Source organism: Phalacrocorax carbo, chromosome 1 (genome assembly GCF_963921805.1).
Source record: "Phalacrocorax carbo chromosome 1, bPhaCar2.1, whole genome shotgun sequence".
NCBI classification, from domain to species: Eukaryota; Metazoa; Chordata; class Aves; order Suliformes; family Phalacrocoracidae; genus Phalacrocorax; species Phalacrocorax carbo.
In genome coordinates, this window is record NC_087513.1 from 171,508,854 (window position 1) to 171,530,590 (window position 21,737).

General features: G+C 40.2%; 1 protein-coding gene across 1 annotated transcript in view; it reads left to right on the forward strand.

Moving 5' to 3' along the window:
- MYCBP2 (MYC binding protein 2) overlaps positions 1-21,737 on the forward strand; it is a 209,398-nt gene that overhangs the window by 16,122 nt on the left and 171,539 nt on the right. Inside the window, exon 2 of the mRNA XM_064447372.1 lies at positions 14,119-14,194. Within this exon, the coding sequence (XP_064303442.1) occupies positions 14,119-14,194 (76 nt within the window). The remainder of the gene's footprint in view (positions 1-14,118; positions 14,195-21,737) is intronic.

The window sequence follows — 21,737 nt, forward strand, 5'->3', positions numbered from 1 at the left end:
CTCTCCATAATGGCTCTGCTCTTCATCTGTGTGATCACGTGTCAGATAGATTGTCTGGTAACAGAAGAGAAGGGAAAAAAATCTCAAAATGCACATTGTTGTAGTTCATCAGAAGAGTACCTCATGGTTTTCTGCAGGGCTGAAGACTCTGATGCAGATCTGATAGAAGAAGTATCTCTGCCTTCTAGTAAGTTAAAGCAATTGGAATTGGTGATGAAGTTAAGAATAGAGAAAGAACAGGATAGAAAGTATTTAGGTGTTTTCACAAGTGTGATGAAATGCCCCCTTAGAGTGGAAAACCTGGCTGAGGCAATTTTGGAGCTATTGGGAAATTCATAGAAGATATATAAGGTTCTAGAAGACTAGTGTAAAGCAAATTGGTAGGCAGTGCCTCATTAAAAAATGGATAAAGAAGAACTCAAGACACACTAGTACAGTTTCTGTTGACTGCATTTCTAAAAGTACTGGGAAAATAATTTGTTAAATGAAGGTCATAAATTAGACACAAAACGAATTTTTGATGAGCCCTGCCTGGGAAATTTAATACTTAGTCACTGTTAACAGTTGCCTAAACCCATTTTTTCAAAAATTATGGAAAATAATTAGGATTTCACCAAAAGAAATCTTAATTTTAAATGCTAAGCTTGTTCTAAAACCAGATGATGATTGAGTTTGGACCCAACACCATATAGTCTGTACTTCAATTCAGCTTACTCTGAACTGGACCAGACCTTAGAATATCTTGCTATACTGGGTCAGCTAGAAGTATAACAGAGCTCTACTCCTAGCCTTGGGCCCGCACCAAGAAGCATGGCCTGATCTTGAAGCAGATACAAGTGAGAAGAGCTGATGTTGCCCCTGTCATCTCATTGGCCAGACTGTAGCCTTCCTCAAATCGAATTTTTGGATGTGTTGCTTTCCACCTGCCAATTTGGCTAGCCCTGTTCTAGGCAGAAACACTGTAAGGTGGATTTAAAACTGCACAGAAGACCACCCTGGAGGGGCACTGCAGAATGACTAGCTGTCCAGGGGGGAAGCATGTGAGAAGAGGTGGGAGCGGTTGTGCTGCATCTGGATCTGTCCCAGGTCCTGAACTGCTCAGGCTTCTCATTGCAAACTTCAGTGTTGGAATTGAGATTGTAGATTAAAAACTTCATAGAGGATGCAAAGCTGTGAAAGATTATAGGTATACTGAAGATAATAACCTCAGCAAATGCTTACTGTCAAGAAAAAAAAATCGGAAAGCACAAATGTAAAAACAGTGAATGAAATAAACAGGAGGAACTAGAGTTCTGTGGGCGGTCGCAGGGCCATGATCTCATTGCAGTCACAGAGACATGGTGGGATAGCTCGCATGACTGGAATGTGGTCATGGATGGTACAGGCTTTTCAGGAAAGACAGACCAGCAAAGCGAGGTGGGGGAGTTGCTCTTTATGTGAGGGAGCAACTGGAATGTATTGAGCTCTGCCTTGGAGTGGAAGGAGAACAAGTTGAGAGCTTGTGGATACAAACTATGGGGCAGGCAAATATGGACGACACTGTTCTGGGCATTTGCTACAGGCCACCTGATCAGGAAGAGGAAGCTGATGAAGCCTTCTACAGGCAGCTGAAAGTAGCCTCACAATTGCAGGCCCTGGTCCTCATGGGGGACTTCAACCACCCTGATATTTGCTGGAAAAGCAACACAGTGAGGTACGCATGATCCAGAGGTTCCTGCAGAGCATCGAGGACAACTTTTTGATGCAGGTGGTGGAGGAGCCAACGAGGCGAGATGTACTGGCTCAACCGTATCCTAACAAACAAGGAAGGGCTGGTGAGGATGTGCGAGTTGGGGGTAGCCTTGGCTGCAGTGACCATGAGATGGTTGAGTTTATGATACTGCGAGGTAGAAGCAGGGCAACGAGTCAGGTTACAATCTTGGACTTCAAGAGGGCCAACTTTGGCATCTTCAGAGACATGCTTGGAGGAATCCCATGGACCAGGGCCCTGGAAGGCAGAGGGGTCCAAGAGAGATGGACAGTAATCAAGGACCACTTCCTCCGATCTCAAGGTCGGTGCATCCCCAGGAGGAAGAAGTCAGGCAGAGGAGCCAGGAGACATGCATGGATGAGCAAAGAGCTTCAAGAGAAACTCAAATGGAAGAAGGAGGTTCACAGTATGTGGAAAAAGGGTCTGGCCACTTGGAAGGAATATAGAAATGTTGTCGGAGTATACAGAGATGCAACGAGGAAGGCCAAGGCCCACTTGAAATTAAATCTGGCAGTGCATGTCAAAGATAACAAGAAGGGCTTCTTGAAATACATCAGCAGTAAAAGGAAGACTGGGGATACAGTGGGCCCACTGCTGAACAAGGCAGGGGCCCTGGTGATGCAGGATGCAGAGAAGGCGGAGTTACTGAATGCCTTCTTTGCCTTGGTCTTTACTGCTAAGGCTGGCCCTCAGGCATCTCAGCCCCCAGAGAAGAGAGGACAAATCTGGAGAAAGCTAGTGAGTGCTGGGAGTTCTTCAAGAACTCTCTCTTGGAAGCACAAAACCAATTTATCCCCTCTAAAGGAAAGGGAAGTAAGCGGAGCCAGAGGCCCCCTTGGCTCAACCATGACCTCCTGGGTCTACTCAAATCCAAAAGGGAAGCATATCGGAGATGGAGGAGTGGAGGATTATCTGTCAAGAGCTACAAGGGCATTGCCAGAGCATGCAGAGATGCAGTTAGAGAAGCAAAAGCCCTGCTCGAATTGAAACTGGCCATAGATGTCAAAAATAAAAAAGGTTTCTTCAGGTATGTCAACCACAAGCAGAAAAAGAAGGAAAACATAGGCCCACTGTTAAACAGAATAGGAGAGTCAGTCACCAACGATGTTAAAAAGGCAGAAGTCTTCAGCACTTTCTTCACCTTTGTGGTTACCAACACTGTTGGGTCCCAGGCTTTGGGAATGAAATTGCCAGTTGAACCGAACACCGACCCACCATCAGTGAAGGAAGAGTTAGTATATGAATTACTAGAGGAGCTTGACCCCTACAAATCGAGGGGCCCTGACACCATCCACCTGAGGGTGTTGAGAGAGCTGGCTGAGGTCATTGCAAGGCCAAGCTCCATAATCTTTGAGAAGTCATGGAGAACGGGGGGTGTCCCAGAGGACTGAAAGAAGGCAAATGTTACCCCTGTCTACAAGAAAGGCTCGAGTGAGGATCTGGGTAGCTATAGGCCCATCAGCCTTTCTTCAATCCCTGGGAAAGTTATGGAACAAATCCTCCTGGGGGCCATCACAAGTCAAATGAAGCATGTAGTTGGGAAAAGCCAACATGGCTTCACTAAGGGCAGATTGTTCTTGACAAACCTGGTGGCCTTCTATGACAAAGTGACTCGCCTGGTTGATGTGGGGCAGGTGGTGGATATTGTCTACCTGGACTTCCCTAAGGCCTTTGACATGGTCATCCACAGCCTCCTTCTGGAGAAATTGATGCGTTATGGCCTAGACAAGTGGTCTGTGCAGTGGGTGGGGAACTGGCTGACAGGCTGCACCCAGAGGGTGGTGGTAAATATCTCCTTTTCTAAGTGTCAGCCTGTCACAAGTGGGGTCACCCAGGGATTGATATTGGGCCCAATGTTGTTATCCAACATCTTTATAAGTGATCTGGACAATGGCATCAAGTGTAGCCTGATGAAGTTTGCAGATGACACCAAACTGAGTGGGGAAGTAGACACTCCAGAAGGGAGAACTGCTCTGCAGGGAGATCTGGATATGCTGGAAGAGTGGGCCAACAAGAACCTTATGAAGTTCAACAAGGAGAAGTGTAAGGTCATGCACCTGGGAATGCAGCACAGACTGGGATCCACCTGGCTGGAGAGCAGCTCTGTGGAGAGGGACCTGGGGGTCCTGGTGGACAGAAAGCTGAACATGAGCGAACAGTGTGCTGCTGTGGCCAAGAAAGCCAGTAGGATGCTGGGTTGTATCAAAAAGGGCATTGCCAGCAGAGATAAAGAAGTCATCATCCAGCTCTACTCTGCCCTAGTGAGACCACATCTCGAGTACTGTGTCCAGTTTTGGGCCCCCAGTTTAAGAAGGATGTGGAACTCCTTGAGCAAGTCCATCGGAGAGCTACCAAGATGATCAGGGTACTGGAGCATCTCCCTTAGGAGGAAAGGCTGAGAGACTTGGGTTTGTTTAGCCTGGAGAGGAGAAAACTGAGGGGGGATTTTGTCAATACCTATAAATATCTAAAGGGTGGGTGTCAGGGCAATGGGACCAGACTCTTTACAGTGGTGCCCAATGACAGGACAAGGGGCAATGGGCACAAGTTGGAAAGCAGGAAGTTCCACCTCAATATGAGGGAGAAATCTTGTTTCCTGTGAGGGTGCCAGAGCAGTGGAACAGGCTGCCCAGGGAGGTTGTGGAGTCTCCTTCCCTGGCGACATTCAAAACCCACCTGGATGTGGTCCTGTGCCCCCTGCTCTGGGTGAGCCTGCTCAAGCAGGGGGTTTGGACAAGATGATCTCCAGAGGTCCCTTCCAACCCCTACCATTCTGTGGTTCTGTGAAAGGTAAAGTAGAAGTTCCTTGTTAGTTTCTACATATTGTATAGAATTATAAAGTTAATATGATTCAACGGTGTCATGCTCTTGTAATATTTCTGGCTTTTGGTTTGGTTGTTGGTTGGGTTTTTGGTGGCGGTGTGTTTGGTTTTGTGGTGTTTTTTTTCCCAAAATGCATGGGAGAGGTTCTTCTATGTAGGAAACATGAAGTAATTCTTGACCTTTTCCTTGCACTTCAGGGTTGTGGGGCTTATTTTTCTTTTTCTCTTTTTTTGTCTGTTTTTTTTTTTTTGTTTTCTCACCACGAAGGGCTAGCTAGAATACGTGGGAATAGTGAAATTAGATGTCAGTGATATAAATGTTTTGTGTTTGGACTGATTTTTCTGCAATAGACATTAAAAAATAGTATTAAGTTGCTATAAGGGTGATTTAGAAAAGACCTCACAAAGAGCTTCCTATTAGGATTACTTAGGACATGGTGGAAGTGTGATCATTGGCAGTGTTTAATATCTCTGCAGGGAAAACACTTGTCAGGAATGAAGTGGAATTTGACTATTCCTGTGATGGACCAGGGAATGGAAAGACTGACTTTTTGGGGTCCTTTCCCGACACTGGTTTTCATGATTCTAGAGTGCCTTGCACTTTTCAAATTATATTTTAGATTGCCTGGGGACATTCACAAGTTTTATGCACCACTGAAGTTTGGAAGAGTCTTGCTAAAGATCCTGTGTCCACATTGATCCATTTACACAGAGGAACTCTTGATTGTTGCATGTAAACATGTTCTTTGTCACACACTTCTTTGTATACCCTTGGTCATTGGTCATATCCAAGCAAGTGTGGATTGATTCAAGTGACTGGCCTGTTGTAATACAGGCATATATTTTAAGTGCGGCAGAGTGGTTTTCATCCATTGTTTTCTTGTTAGCTTTGTGTGGTATTATAGGTTTGATTATAATGACTAATTCCCATAGAAGTCTGCTCTTATGTCTGATTTTGCTGTATGTTTGCTGATCCAGATGGTGAACAGATGAAAAGCTCAGTATGTCTCTACTTGGAAGGGTAATCAGAAACATGGCATGGCACCAGGAAAAATGCTAAACTCAGAATGAGAAAGAAGTATCCTCTTTCCGCAGCGTACAAGCACATTTATCGTGCGGTCAATTTTTACTTTAGTAAGTAAACAAACAGTGATGATCACAGAATAGATAAGACTGGAAGGGACCTCTGGAAATTGTCTAGTCCAACCTTCCTGCTCAAAGTAGGATCAAGCAGACCAGGTTGCTCTGGACACTGTCCAGTTGGATTTTGAATATCTTCAAGGATGGAGAATCTATAGCCTCACAGGGCAACTTGTTCCAGTGTTTGACCACTTTTACAGTTCTTATGCTTAAATGGAACTTCCTGTGTTTCACTGTTTTCCCATTGTCTGTCAGCTTGTCACTGGATATTGCTCAGAATAGTCTGGCTCCATCATTTTTACTCTCTCTCATCAGATATTTATCCATATTGTGAAAATTTAACCCCCCACTCCTCCAATTTTTCTCTTTTCCCAGCTAAACAATCTCTGCTTGCTCAGTTTATCCTCATGTGACATGCTCCAGTGCCTTAAGAATCTTAGTGGCCCTTCCCAGGACTCACTCCAGTAAGCAAGTCTCTCCTGTACTGGGGAGCATAAAACTAGTCATGGTACTCCAGAGATGGTGTTGCCAGTGCCCTGTAGAGCATAAGAACCAACTCCCTCAGCCTGCTGGCAGCACTCTTCCTAAGCAAGCGCAGGAGGCTGTGTGACTGCCTTTGTATCAGGGACAGTGTTGCTGGCTCATGTTCAATATGTGCACCATGAGGACTCATGGGTCTCTTTCTGTAAAGCTACTTTCCAGACAGTTGGCTGACAGTGTGTGTAGGTGCCCGAGGGTTATTCCTCCACAGATGCAGGACTTTGCATTTCCTTCTGTTAAACTTGATGAGAGTACTGGTGGCCCATTTCTTCAGTCTGTTGAGGTCCCTCGAAATGGCAGTACAACCCTCTGGTTTATCAACCACTCCTCCAGTTTTTGTACTAGTTGCAAACTGGCGTGAAGGTACACTCTGTTCCACCATTCACAGATCTTCGACCCTAGCAATTTGGCCTGTTTTAAGTCCACGTTTAAATAGCTGTACTTCATCAGTTTGTGTATGGGGATGTTGTAACTGACGGGGTTAAAAGCCTTACTAAAGTTGAAATAAAATCTGCTGCTCTCCACTCATGCATTAAGCCAGCCTTCTCGTTATAGAAGACTACCAGGTTGATCAAGCATGATTTCCTCTTGATAAATCCAAGCCGACTGTTGGCTGTCACCATCTTGTCGTTTGTATGTTTGGGTCCCTGATCTTCCCTCTTACCCTTCTTGAAGATAGGAGTGACGTTTGTTTTCTTCCAGTTCTCAGGAACCTGTGCTAATTGCTGTGACCTTACAAAGGCTGAGAGTGGCCTTGCAGTATCATTGGCCACCTCCCTCACCACTTGTTGTGGGTGCATTCTGTCAGGTCCCATTGACTTATTTCAATGTTCCTGAGCTGAACTTCCTTCACTGAGGGTAAGTCATCATTACTCAGACTTTACCTCTGTTCTCATGGACATGGCTTTGCTGAAGGCTAGTTTTACCAGGAAATATGTAGATGACCAGTGTCCCTTGTGACCAGGCTCTTACTCATTCAGCACTGGGCTCACATTTTTCTTTAGTCTTTGTTTTGCTACTGATACACCTGTAGAAGTCAATCTTGTCTTTCATGTTCCATGTCAGATTGAATTGCAGGTGGGCTTTGCCTTTTATAAACTCATCGCTAAACACTCAGACAGTGTCTCTGTATTTCTCCTGGGTCATGTGACCCTGGTTCCAGAGTTGGAAGCCATAACCCTGCTTGAGTTTTGTCAGGAGTTCCTTGTACATCCGTGCAGGCTTCCTGTTCCCTTGGCTTGACTCTTGCATGCGTGAACAGACCATTTTTGGACTTGGAAGTCATCCTTGAAAACCAGCTGTGTCCTGCACCCTTTTCTCTCCAGGGGACTGTATCCCATGAGATTCTTCACAGTAGGTCACTGAACAGGCCTGAGTCTCTTCTGAAGCCTAGGGTTGTGATCTTGCTTTTGCCTTGCTCCCTTCTTTCGGGTTCCTCAACTCCACCTGCATTGTCACTGCAGTCATGACTGCCCCCAGCCTTCATGCACCTGACCGGTTCTTTCTTGTTTGAGTGTCAAGTCCAGCAAAGTGCCTTCCTTCTCAATCACCCATGTTGTGAAATTATCATCCATGTGCTCCAGAAACTTCCTGCATAGCATGTGCCCTTCTGTGTTCCCTTCCAACAGATATTGGGATGCTTAACATCCCACATAATGACAAGGGCCTGTGAATGTGAGGTTTCTTGTAGGCCTCGTGTACTTCTTCCTGATCAGGCTGTGTGTAGCAGACACCAAAACAATATTGGTGTGATCATTAATCCTAACCCTTAAGCTCTCGTTTGGCTCATCATCACCTGTTTCATGTTCTGTCTGGATCACAAGAAGGACAAGAATAATCCAGTTGGTGTTCTGCAACAGCTGTGGTAAATGTTCTGGTGAAGTTTGGATGTGGGGAAGTAAAGGAAAGCCATCAAACTAAATGGCAGAGAGTGAAAATCACTGTTTGCTACTTTCTTTGAAGTGTAAATTATACTTCCCAGAGAGTAATGAAGTCATTGCATTTTCTTGGCAGTCATTCTATGCTGATACAGGTTTGTTTACTCAAAATAATCTTTTCTTCCCCATCTCCCTTTGGTACATAAGTCTGTAGTACTTAAGTAACTGCTGGAGAACTGAGGAGAGGTAGTGCTGCGGTGTGCCATTGGGTGACTGTGAAGAAGCCTTTGAAAAAATTGTGGCAATCAGATATTGTAATACACTTATTCAAAAAGAAAATCACAAAGGCATGTGGACTTTTGCAAATCAAATACTACCCTGATAGTTTGCTGGGCAGAACTTAAAAGTAATAAGATGGGGCACTGTGGCTGATGCCTAACTACTTGGACCAATTAGTTTTCCTGTAGTCTCATCGCTTTTATGGCAAACATGATATTCCATCATGTAGTGACAGCCTCTCGATAATATGTTTTGTAATTTGTAGGTCCTCCATGGCAATAATATATGTGCACAAAGAAAGTGCCAAACAGCACTAGTTAAGTGATTTCTGCATTTAAAAAGTCAGTATTGCTAATCACATTAACAGTAGGGGTTGGAAGGGACCTCTGGAGATCATCTTGTCCAAACCCCCTGCTTGAGTGGGGGCACAGGACCACATCCAGGTGGGTTTTGAATGTCGCCAGGGAAGGAGACTCCACAACCTCCCTGGGCAGCCTGTTCCACTGCTCTGGCACCCTCACAGGAAACAAGATTTCTCCCTCATATTGAGGTGGAACTTCCTGCTTTCCAACTTGTGCCCATTGCCCCTTGTCCTGTCATTGGGCACCACTGTAAAGAGTCCGGTCCCATTGCCCTGACACCCACCCTTTAGATATTTATAGGTATTGACAAAATCCCCCCTCAGTTTTCTCCTCTCCAGGCTAAACAAACCCAAGTCTCTCAGCCTTTCCTCCTAAGGGAGATGCTCCAGTCCCCTGATCGTCTTGGTAGCTCTCCGATGGACTTGCTCAAGCAGTTCCCTGATCTTGCACTGTTGTTCAGTATGGGGCAGCTGAGGAATACAGTGGATGAAACATCACTTCATTATTTTTCAACCCATGTCCACATGTCAGTACTTGCCTTTCACTGCCCTTGAGTAAAGTGTGTTGGTAGATTTAGAGCTTGTTAAGGAACTCAGGGTCTTTCACCACAGCACTGAGACATGATGGTGACTACAAGAGTGACAACAGCCTGCAGTTGCAGGCTACTTGGCAATTTCAGTTTGGGATTTCTCTTCGACTGGTTTGGAAGCAAACGTTTGCTGCTTCTTGCCCAACCAAATTAACCACCAGCCCAAAAAATTCACCAAATGGAGGGAACAAAAGAATTATTTGAATCACAAATCTGACTGTTTCATTTCAGTGTCACTGAGTGGTTGCTGCCTCTTCAGACCATTTCCACTAGCTCTTGAATGTTTAAGCTAACTGTGCAGAGTAAGCACCTATGGAAACAAAGTAACACTGTATATTTGTCATTTGTCTGGACGCAGTGTGACTTTGATAGACTTCTCCTGTCAACAGTATCCTTCTTTCTGAAGGTGCTTAGCCATAGAACCAGAGCAAGCAAGTTTAGACACACTGAGCCAAACTCAGCTGGAAGTTTTAAAAATTTTAGCGTGTGCTAGCATGTGGCTTACTAAATTCACTAATTTTTCAAAAGTGTACTCAAAGATTTAATTAACAGTTGAATGACTGGGTCTAATGCTGTACTAGCTACCATGACCTTTGGTAATCCATTTCAGATAGAAGCGAAGGTTTTAGGTCAGAAAGCAGTTGAGTAACACTTTTGTTGTTCTTATTCTGCCTCAGCATCAGAGACAGAATAATATTTTTTCCACTCATCAGTGACACCTTTAGTGTAACATACAGCCTAAAAGAGTTTATGCAGGTGTGACACTATTAGCATAAGGTTAACATAATGTTAACCTGTATTTAGTAATTCAGTAACAACGTTGAATTGGGGGACATTCAATACAAAGCTTTCTTCCTTAAATTTAAGGTTATAAATTGCAATTCAGGACTATTCTGACTTTGAGGGAAGATGCTGTTTGCATTTCCTCAGCTCTCTTGAACAGAGTAAGAGCAATGGTGTTGAGACAGCTAAGGAGCATCCCCCTAAAAATGCAGCAAATATTGCAAGTACTAGCTAATGCTACTTCTGTTTTGAAAATAAACTAAGTATGCTTTTACTTCCTTCTACTACAGGTTCCACAAAGCTGCATAGAAGTTGCAGTCATGTCACTGAACAGCTATTTTACCTATGTTAAATTGTCCAGTGAGCAGTTGTTGCCCACCCTCCTCTCCTTTTTTTTAAAATTTTTTCCCCCCCTTTGGTTTGAGGCAGTTGTTCCATATTCCAGGGTTGAACATTTTAGATCTTTGCTTTTATTCTCAACAGATTTTTCTGTGAAGGCTGTAATAGCACCCACCATTCATTCTTTCTTTGGGTCCATTTGCCACAAGTATTTTCTTGTCAAGCTATCTTCACGTTCAGCACTCATTCGACTTGCACTTCCTTTGTGGTCCAATTCAAAACTGCTAACTTAGTCTGAAATGTTAAAATGGCTTGAAGCAGTTTGCAGAAAACCTGCCTAAGATTTGCTGATAATTAGTGTTTCATTTTTGTGAACTAAGCGTTATCAACAGCTGAGTTAAAAATTTAAGGCTGAAGGCCTTCTGCCACTGGAAGCAAATTGTCAGGATGGTTTCAGGGCCTTTATAAATGATGGTTTACAGCAATTTACAATTGTTAACCAAAAACATAATTAACAATTTAGCTAAAAAAAAATAAAAATATCCAAGTGAGCCATATCAGGTCTTGTTAATCTTCAGGCAGTAGAAGAGTCAGGCTTATAATTAACACATGCGGTTTCCAACAGGAAATTACTCATAATCTGCTTAACGTTGTTTTTCATGAATATACTTGCCCATATTTTATCCTTTCTATCTGAATATTAAAACATCCTGGCATAATGGTATATAACTGTAGAACTGTGGATAATCATATATCTTTATACGTTATATGCAGATACATTATAAACATATTAGTATTAGTTATGCTTAATAATGGTAGTTGCTCAGAACTGTTTATAAAATTAGTGTTGATGTGGGGTTTTTATTTTTTAATTAATCACTTAGAGGTTCTGAAGTTTATTTGGTTACAGGGGGAAAGTATACTTCCTAACAAAAGTGTTGGAATTTCAATCCTCGAGGTTTTGCTTTACGAAAAAATAGGGAGATAAATGTGGATTCTCAACGTGGCATTTATAAACCCAAGTTGTTTCCCTGTAAAAAAATGGTTCAAGCCTAAAACTTGCTGAAGATAATGATTGCTGCAGTGGAGCGACCAGGAGAAGTTTATACTTGCAGCATCTTTAACGGTTGATGTATGAATGAGGGAAATCATAGCATCACCATTTGGAATCTGAAAGAGGAAGTAAGCCCACTGCTGATCTTTCCTGCTTGCTAATTGGAGAAAAGATTGTCTAGGTATCATTGGCAAATGAAGTCAGTCTCACAACGGTGGGGGTTTTGTCACTTTGGAAATGAGCCCAGTCTTAGCAGGGGGGAAAAAAGGCTTAATTTTTAGGGTTTCCAGATTTATACATACACACAGAGAAATACATACAAAAATACTGAGACTGGTCCTGTGAAATATTTACAAGATTAAAAAATGCTTATAATGTTTGCAGGCTGTAACAAATTTGGAGAGTTTGTAAGGATTTTGGCAGCCAGGATTAAAATTGAAATGTTTTGGCAACCTGAATTAGTGTCCTTTAAAAAAAAAAAAGCCATGCTTATCAAGTTGTCTCTGGCAAGTGCAAATTGTACTGTGTTTAAAATGCGTAACAGCATAACTAGATATGACTACTGGAAGTTCAGTTTGGAGGTTTGCAGGAAAATGTTTTTGTTACTGTGGTTACATAGGTCTGCCGTGCCATGCTGCTGTGAAGCTGCCAGATAATACCTGGAATACAGTTAGAGGTGTGACCTTGGAGACATATATCTTCTCAACAGCAAATAATAAGTACTGTTTTCAGTTTTGATTAATTCTGTTTACTTGTGGTATGGACTGAGGGAGCTCAGAAGTCATCCAAAACAAATCAGAACTTTTACACTTAAAGTTAGGGTGAAAGTTTTTATGAATGGTTATTTGGTCCAGAGAAGAAGATTGAGTGGCTATGGAATGGAAGGGAACCACACTGTTCCTTTGTGTTTGACAGCAGAATAAGAATTAACTGCATTAAATTCTAATAAGGAAGAAAAAACTTGTCCAATATAACAATAATTAAATAGTGAAATGGACTACAGAGTTTGATTACAGAAATTTGGACGTTAAAGGTTGTATGGAATTTCTTCCCCTTGCTTCTTAAGTAGGTTGCATATAGTTAATATATTAAAACTTTACTGTTGAAGGTATCTTAGAAGAGGTCATCTAGGTTCTCTTTATAAACTCTAATTTACTGGGGAGGATGGGGGCTTTCCTCTCACGAAATCAATTCCCTTAGCTCCAGGATAATGGTGGTGGTTCCTTATAAGAAAAGCGGTGAGCTGATTTGTTTCTGTAGGAATTGTCTTGATGAGGAATGTACCTCCCTCTATTAATAGGTGAAGATGGGAAAGGTGATTAAATTTTTTAGCAGGCAGCTTGCTTGGGATACTCTGCAGGCATTCTTTGAGCTTGTTTTCTGACTGGTGGCCATTGCTCAAACTTTAGTTTCCAGCTTTTGAGCACTGGACCATGAAACTTGTATACTTTTACAGTCTGAATGCTGTATGGGAGACACTAGTAAGCAAATATGTTTTTAGTCCCTCAAAATTCTTATTTAGAACAAAGCTGTTTGAATAAAATACTGAGGTTCTCCTGATTCTCAGTCTTTTTCCAGTTTGTTACCTGAAAGTGCAACTTCTTACTGCCTGTGATTTTCAGATTCCATAGTTCTATTTTTCCAACTAATCTGATCTGTAAACTGTTTGAGTAGTGTTTAAGTGGCACAGAGGTATGTTAGTAGCTGTTGCTTAAAGTCCTGTATAGGATGAGCTGTGTGCTGCACAGACAGCATCTGCCTTTCTTTGTGGAGGGCTTGTAATCTGAACAGACCAGAGAAATGTAGCGTAGGTTAAAAAGCATGCATCTGAAACAAAGTAATCTCAGTGATGGTGACAAAACAATTTCGCGTGTGTGTGGTGTCTTTCTTCCTATGGTGTCTTTCTTTTATTCTTAAACTGGGTAATAAAATGGAGGAGAAAAAGAATGTGGTAGGAACGAGGCGTGGGCAGAAGAGGATTAGAGGAGTGTGTGTTAGCTAGAGCTGTAACATAAGGGGAAGGAAATTAAAAGTCTGTAAGCTGAGGGTGGGAAAAGTCCAGACAAAATGGAAAAATCTGTGTTCAAAAGTTGCGCTTTCTTCCACCAACTGAATTTTCTGCCAGATGATACGTTTTTAAAGCTTTTTTTTTTTCTTGGAAGGTTTGAATCTTTACCTGCTAAAGACTTCACAAAACATACGTGTTCTATTCTAACAGGTTATATTACAGAGAAAAGTCAATAATTCTTGCTTCTAGCATTGGTGTGGCACTAATGGACTTATAGTAGAAACAGTAAGGTAAAATAGTATAAAATACAGGGATATTTGTCTGTCTTAGCATATATTCTGCTTAATTTGATGAGAGTAAAGGCCCTTAATTCAGTGCAGCATTAGGAAAGCATCATTTTAACTGCTTTATATTCCAAAGGCTGAAGTTCTGCCCGTGTTGGTTCCATTTGCTTAGGAGAAAAAAATTTTAGAGGACTTCTGACATTTTATTTCTCTGCTGGTGCTGCTGTTTACCATGGGGTACAGAAGGGAGTCTAATTCTTTTGTTCTCATGGCTTTTCTGTTCTTTTTCAGAAGTAAGAAACTTTTTAGCAAGAAAAAATTGAAAAGGAAACAGAAGACTAAATTGAAAGTAAAAACGCGCAACAAGGTAAGTCTTTAACTTGACAATGTTCTGACTCAAAAATAAAAAGTAATTTCAATTGAGAGAAATATAAGAAAAAATAAGTGTAACTGGCAGTTTACTTTTTAGAAAAGATAATAGGCTAGTATTTTTTGTCTGTTTACTATATTCTACATGACTATGATACCTTATTCAACTGTGTTTGCTACTAACGTTCAGCACTTAAATAATATGAATTGTGTTTTTGATTCTCTAGTTCCTAAACTGTAAATGTAGCTAAACATGTTGGTCTTATAGTTAAAATTTAAGAGGTGCATGTCTAGCCAACAGTTAGAGACTCCTGCTGCAAAGAGTTCAGTCCATATTGGCTAAAGGAGAAAGGGAACATTCAATGTCTAAGGAATCCAAAGTTAACTCTGAAAATTATCTGTTTCTATTAATCTTTTCTACCCATGTAACCCCTGCTCCCCTCACTTTAAATGCATGTGAGCAGTATAGTGAACTTAATAAAAGTGTTTACTTGTTTGCTTGTTGCAGAGAAGAAATCTAGGCAGAAGCAACAGTATTTGAAAATACTGCTCTGCTGTATTCTTTCTCTATTAAAGAGCTATTTTTTCTCTGTTTAAGTGTGAGTCTTGGAGGTACTTTCATGAAGGCTCACTGCAGGCACGGAGGCTTCTTTCTAGATTCCTACTGTAATTAGTAAAGAAAGTAGCTAATATCTGGAATGGTTCTGAAGGACCACTGAAATATCTAGTGAGAACACTTTCTAGTCGGTTGAATGCCCTTATAATACAAATACACTGTAGATCAAATTGGTCATCTTATCCCTGTTTGCCAAACCTTGTGTAGTTAATCTGTCTCAAGGCAGATGACTTTGGGAGGGTAAAGCAAGCTCTGTATCTCTTCATTTGGTATTGCCTTTTTGGATACTTACCAGATTGTTCTGCTTATCTCAAGTAGTGCAGCTCCAGACTATGGTATAGAAGGAGCTTATCTTCACTTCTGTTCTCAGTGCCATACAGTGAAATATTTTGGTCCAAACTGAATTTTTCAGCCCTTTCTTCAGTTGCTATGATATTAGAAGTTTTAGTTCTGTTCCTTTAATGGTTTTATCAGAGCCACTGTCAACACAGAAAACCAAGCTAGAAATATGCAGAAATTTTGCAGAATAGTCTTTGTGTGTTCTGTCTGGTGACAGAAACTTGTGCTTTTAAAATAAGATAACTTCAGCTTTGATCATTGTTACTATATAAAAAGAACCTTGTCTTTCTGGAGAGTGGTGCCTTAGCTGAGCTGAACTGCCAAGTAGGAAGCTAAATCCAGAACTGCTGTTTTTCACAAGCTTGACAGTCAAATGTGCTTGTTGGGTTTAGTTGCATTGGATAAATGAGTTGGCAGGATCCCTTCTGAATGGCCGAAGACGGCATGAGCATATTAAAGGCTGGTTCTTGTCAGCAGTTACGGACTTCGCACTAACTGATCATCTCTGCACCTCATGCCTGTGGAGGGTTGTTTTCAAGATCTTTCTTGGATTTTAAACAGCTTCTACTGCAAGCATTAAGTGAGATTTATCTGCCTTTGAAAGGCAAAATGGTTTTTTTGCATGTCTTTTACTGATACCTCTGTTCTAGACAGTCTTTGATGCAGGCCAGTGTTGACCAACAGAGCACTGGTGTTCATTCTGACTCACTGAGGTACAGAAAGACACTCCAGCTTATTCCTGCATGATAGCAGGATATTGTATATTTCCTGAAAAATTTAGCTGAAGAGGGAAAGATAAAATCAGCTTCGTATCTTTAGGTTATCAGACTTTGCTTACTGACAAAGTGGAATGGCTTCAGCCTTTGTTTTCAGTTGTTTCAGTGGATTTTGTTGATTTTGGGGTGCGGGGTTCGTTCCCCCTATATGCTTTTCAATATACCCCCATGCTTACCAGTGCAGAATAAGAAAAATGATAATTTCTGCGCTGGAATGTCTGAAAACAGATGTGTGTATTCTCAGGAAAATGTGAATTTCCATTTGAAGCCTTATAATAGGGCAGATTGAAAAGCCCATAACTACTGGACATTGTGAGCAGGAGAACTTGTATGCATCAGTTTATTTTTTAAGAACCAGGATCTTTTAGTCTGAACAGAGATGCAAACTTTCTCTTAATATGCTTGATAGAGACAGCGAAGGCCTTAAATTAAGACTAACCTGAAGGAACCCCCAAATCTGTTATTTATACCCTACACTAACTAAAAATGATAATTGAGTAATTGAAGAGAACATTAAAAAAAAGTCATTGAGCAACTGGAAGAAAATTGTTGTAAGCATTAAATGTTATAACACTTTTAAGTATAAAATATTAATTGGTGTTTAATGCAGCCCATTAGTTTGAGGCTTGTTCTGTTTCTAAGCTGGGGCCATGTTATGATCACTTGTATTTGAACTACTCAGCTTTTGGTTTTGTGGTTTAGTATCTTTTTTTTAAAATAAGTTTTTCCTGTGGGTGCAGTGTGTAGACTGTAGAAATTCAGTGCTGAATACAGTGTCTTTTACATAGAAAACAAGTATGTGATTATTACACATGGGTATAGCACCTTGGATTCCTGCCCCTGCGTTTGTAACTTATCTCAACACTATGAATATTGCTGCTTTCCTTCCCTGCCCACTTTTTACCCTCTGGAGTTTTCCCACTGCACTGTTAACTCATGAAAGTGCTGCTTAGGACACTTAGCTGAGAGACTGAATGGAAAGCCAGAGTTCACCATCTTCTGTTCTCATATTGTTATTTGAAGAATACTGAAAAAATTGGAGTCTGCCGGAGACAGAGAATGTACTTCCAATGGTTGGCATCTACCTGTTTAGTTTATGCAGAAGTTGTAAATTGTGACTTGTTTAGCTTTGTACAAAAGGAAGGAATAAAACCTTGGGAAAGGACAGTTCATGTACCAGACATATTTATTGTAAGGCAATGTTTGTATGTATAAGGTGGATCAACTTGGATAAATATTTGTCTCGTTAAACTCATTTAAACACATGTAGCTTCTCAAATAATTTGGCAGTGTTTTCAATGGCTTTTGTACTATTTGGTGTTTCAACCTCAAGAGGGCATCCCTTTCTAAGAGAAGTTTGAACTGTTCAAAGAAGAATTTGGTGAGGTTCTATGCTCTGTGTTATGCGAGGTTAGACCAGATGGTTATTATAGCCTTATCTATCTTTAACAAGAGGCTAACTTTCCTCTCCTAGGTTATAGTCTTATTTCCATCACATCTGAGAATAACACATTACTACAGTCATGTGGTTCAAGAGGAAGGAAAAAAAAAAGAGGTCAGAAAATAAGCTACGTATGGATTTCATCTTTTGGGAAAACAGTTTGTTTAGGTGTGAGACAAGTGTAAAGGAGACCAGAGGGTTTTGTTTTTCCCACTTCTTTACTTGAGTGTGTTGGAACATTACAAAAGGCTAACAGAGAAGAGCACTTGTGAGTCTGGCTGCTCTGTTTTATGAACCAAACCTGTGCTGTTTAATCTCTTCTGCATAATGCCTCCTTCCATTTAGCAGGGACTATATATTTACAAGGACAAGTCACACACCAGGATATGGACATCAGTGCTTCATTTTCTCTCTCATAGGATAGCCTCTATTCTTTTAGGGGAAAAAAAGCAACACACAAACAAATTTTACCTTCATGTATTAAAACTATGTTCATGATTCTCTACTTACATTGGCTTTGCAATTCCTCAGACATGCATATAGATTTCATTATGCAGTAATTCAAGATTGAATTGTTTTTTCTTCAGTATCTTTTAAAACTTCAAGAGAAAGGCTTTTCTTAGAAGTTTGGAGAGCATCATCTGCTGCTGTTTTGTCTACCTAAAATATAGAAAACTTTTGTGAGAGATTTAATTAGGCTTATTGACTTTACAGATTTTTCTATCAGTTCCTCTGAAAAAGGTGCCTTAGGCCTTCTGGCCATTGAAGTGACCTTTCATCACTGTTACCTCACCTTGTATGGTTTCATTTGAGAATCTCCTTTTAAAGTTTAATATTGCATATTTTGTAAGACTGACATGTTTGAAATTGCCTTTCCTTTCCACCAAAATGTAATTTTAGCTGTTCTGTCTAGCACAATAAATTTTTCCAGCACTCAAGACAGAAGACGTGATGAATACTGGGTATCTGTTAAGTTTTATGATGAATGTTTCATCAGGTGTCTTGGTTTAAGAAGGGGCATTTTCAATTTATGATGATACCAAGTGAAACAACAAAGATAGAGATTTCAGAACGTCCCACTTTCTTACAGCTCATATGAAAACCACTAAATCAAGAAACATAATTATGTTTTTCAGTCTTGAAGCTCTGTTCTTTTTGAGTGTTAGCCATGTCATATTCTGAGAAACCAAATGCTTTGGGAGAAAAAAATGTAGAGCCTATTATCTCATCTTCTACTCAGGCATCCTAGAAGCTGGGCTTCTAGTCGTTCTTATACTTAGTGAGTGCTTTGGATTTCAATATTCCAGTAGCCATTAAGAAAAGGACTTTTAGAGGTGCAGAAACAGTGACTGTTGTTCTTCATCTTAGCCGCAGTGTCACAAAAAGATGTTTCATGCGTCTGTGGATCTTGATACACTTAATACCAAGAAAACAAGCTATTAAGGTGAGATTTTTTTTCTTGAAATAATGTATCCTGTAGCTCAAGAGATCAAGATGGTTAGCAATCCTAGATCTTCGCAAAAAAAATAAGTTGCTTCACTGAGTTCTTAGAAGTTGATTTACACTTTTGGCTTAACGTTCCACTGTGTTCCTTGGCAATGGAGAGGTATTTTACGTCAATGTGAAGTGCAGTATCACTAAGAGAACTGTAATTTAAAATAGACTTTATTAGTTTGATATAAGAACTACTAAGTGGGGTTCTGTAGGCAGAGTTAGTGCTTAGATTGTCATAGTGATCTGTTCTACCTCAAAATCTGTGAGCCAGTAGCAAGAATATACAGGTGGTAGCACGATTCTCACGCTACTGAGGAAGTTTGTATGGCTGTGTAGAAGAGCGACTCAATGCCATGGCTCTCATTAGTTGCAGAAAAGGAAAGTTCCAGTTCATAATGGGATGAACTTAAGTCCCAGTTTCCTAACTTGATCAGTGCATCTGACCTCAGTGAAGTTAGGAATCTGTTGTAATCTGGAAAGGAAAAAAAAACTTGCCTCATGGAAAAAAAGCTTCTGATGTCTGTTTTGAATATTTTCCACTGTCACTGTTGAGGAAAAGTAAAAAAGGAAGGGGGGGGGGGAAAAAAGCTCCTCACTAAACGAGCATTTGCATTACAGGGCAGGAAGTTTACCCATTCCTTTTTTAATTTATCAGCTCCGTATCTGCCTTTTGTAAAAGAAATCTAAGAAAGTGATGTTTATACAACCTGCTTATATACTTCTGCTTTTGAACAGATGTTTGTTTGGAAGATCTGGAAACTATAAATATTGTAGTTAAAGCCCCTCAAAGACTTGAGCAAATTGGTCACAGATAAATGATCATTGGTTTTTATCTTATGGTGAATTTTGCAGGGGGAGAGAGAACAACGTGATGATTGGAAGTTCCCTTCCTACTCTCCAACCAGAAACAATGTGTCTTGTCATTCAGCACCTTTCTTTTGCCTTGAGACATGCTAAGCATTTGTATGCTTATCCATTTAATGTTAATTCCACTGAGGTTTTTACCCCCTCAAATGAAAGATAGTAAATAGTTAAAGTCATAATTATCCCTAAGTTTTAACCTGTTCTTACAACCCAACAACTTATTGTTCAAAAAGGGCTTTATTTAGTACAGTCATAAGGCCAGTATTTTTAAACTGACAAAACCAGGTAGTGAATTTTTAAAATTATCCTTAAGGGACACTGTTAGGATTGCTGCTGTATTTGTCAAGCGTAAAACAGAATGGAATATAAGATACTTCTAGTTTCAAAGAATTTACAGTTCTCAGAGATAAGATGTTGTGAAGGGAAAGTGGAGGTATGGACTAAGAAATGTAAACAAACAGTGGGTTAACCTCACAGCTAGGAATTAAACTCTAGTTCTGAATTGTATATTCTAATGCTACACTCTTCAGATAGAGCAGGGTTTTTTAGAGACTGTTAGGCTCTACTGAAGTCTGGGTAGGAGATTATTGTCTATAACTATAGTTTGTGCACTGTTGTAGGAGAGTGAGATGCTAAACACAAGGAATGGTTAAAGTGCTTACTGTTTAAAAGCTAAAGCATTAAGTAAGGGACTTTTTAATAGTTGTGAAATATTGATAATAAGTGAGTTTATTTCTGAAAAATAGCTTATTATTAATAGGCAAGAAAACATACATTGATATTTTATCTACCACTGTGATATCTGAAACCATCTGTGCTGTTTAAATAATTTGGCCAACTTATTTCAAAAGAGGCTGTGTGAGCTACACTTGGGCTGTTCTGGAACAAAGACTAAGCTGAACTGGTAAGAAAGAACTTGAATGGAAACTTCACAGAGGTTATAATTACAGTACATGACACTAATTAGATAAGTGAACTTCAGACAGATATTTCAGCCGATCCAGATGTTTTTCTCTTCCTGCAACTGTCAGTAAACTAGTAAATGCATAGTAACCTTACTAAATTTTTTTTTAACCTGTGAAGTTCAACTGAGTTAGCTTTAAAGCTGAAAGCTGATATTGTGCGTTTGCCTTAGCAGCAGCTGCAAAAACTCTTGGGGTATGCATATGGATATTTGACATACAGAAGAGTCATATGTTATAACTGTTTAAAATGTATTTGGAACAAGAAAACTAAAGTATGTAGTAGCTCATTGGTAGCAGTCCAAATCTATTTTGATGCAATTTGATACTGGAATAACAGAGCAGGTTGTATCTTGAGTTCTTGCACTGATTAAGATTGTGGGTTTTTAATAGCAGCTTTATTATTTCGAAGATACACACCTTGAACAAGGACTAAACTTATGTTGTCTTTCAATCCCTAATGGCAGACGTCTGTTGTGCTTAAAAAAATACAAAAAGGGGTGGGGAGGGCAGAGGAACCCCAAACTTTCAGTATGGGTTTTTTTCCCCATTATATTTTGTGCTTAGTGCTAACAGTGACATGGGTAAAAAAAAATTAGCACAGTCTGCATTGGAAAAAATAGGCTACAGAGTAAACCGTTGCTTCTTAATGTTTTAGTTTGCAATATTTTTGTATTGCATTGTATAATGGAAAGGAAGGATATGCAGAAATGTACCAGTACTGTTAGAATAATAATATAGTCAAAACCAAAAGGAAATATTTAAACTATGAAGTATTTTGGAATTATTTTGAATTTTCTGTTAAGTTCTGTAATATATGGTGTTAAATGGTCTAATTTAGAAGCCTGTGATGTTTCTGGTAATAATAAAAAGATACATGGAGATAAAAATGCGTTGTGAACCATTGCTATGGTTTGATGTACAAAGTTGTGGCTACCATATTGTAGAAAAACAAATCACCCCATTAAAACATTATTCAGGTTGCTGATTCTCAAACTTCTTTTCCCCTCTTCTCTGCTAGTTTAAAGTCTTCTTTCCCATCGCTGCTC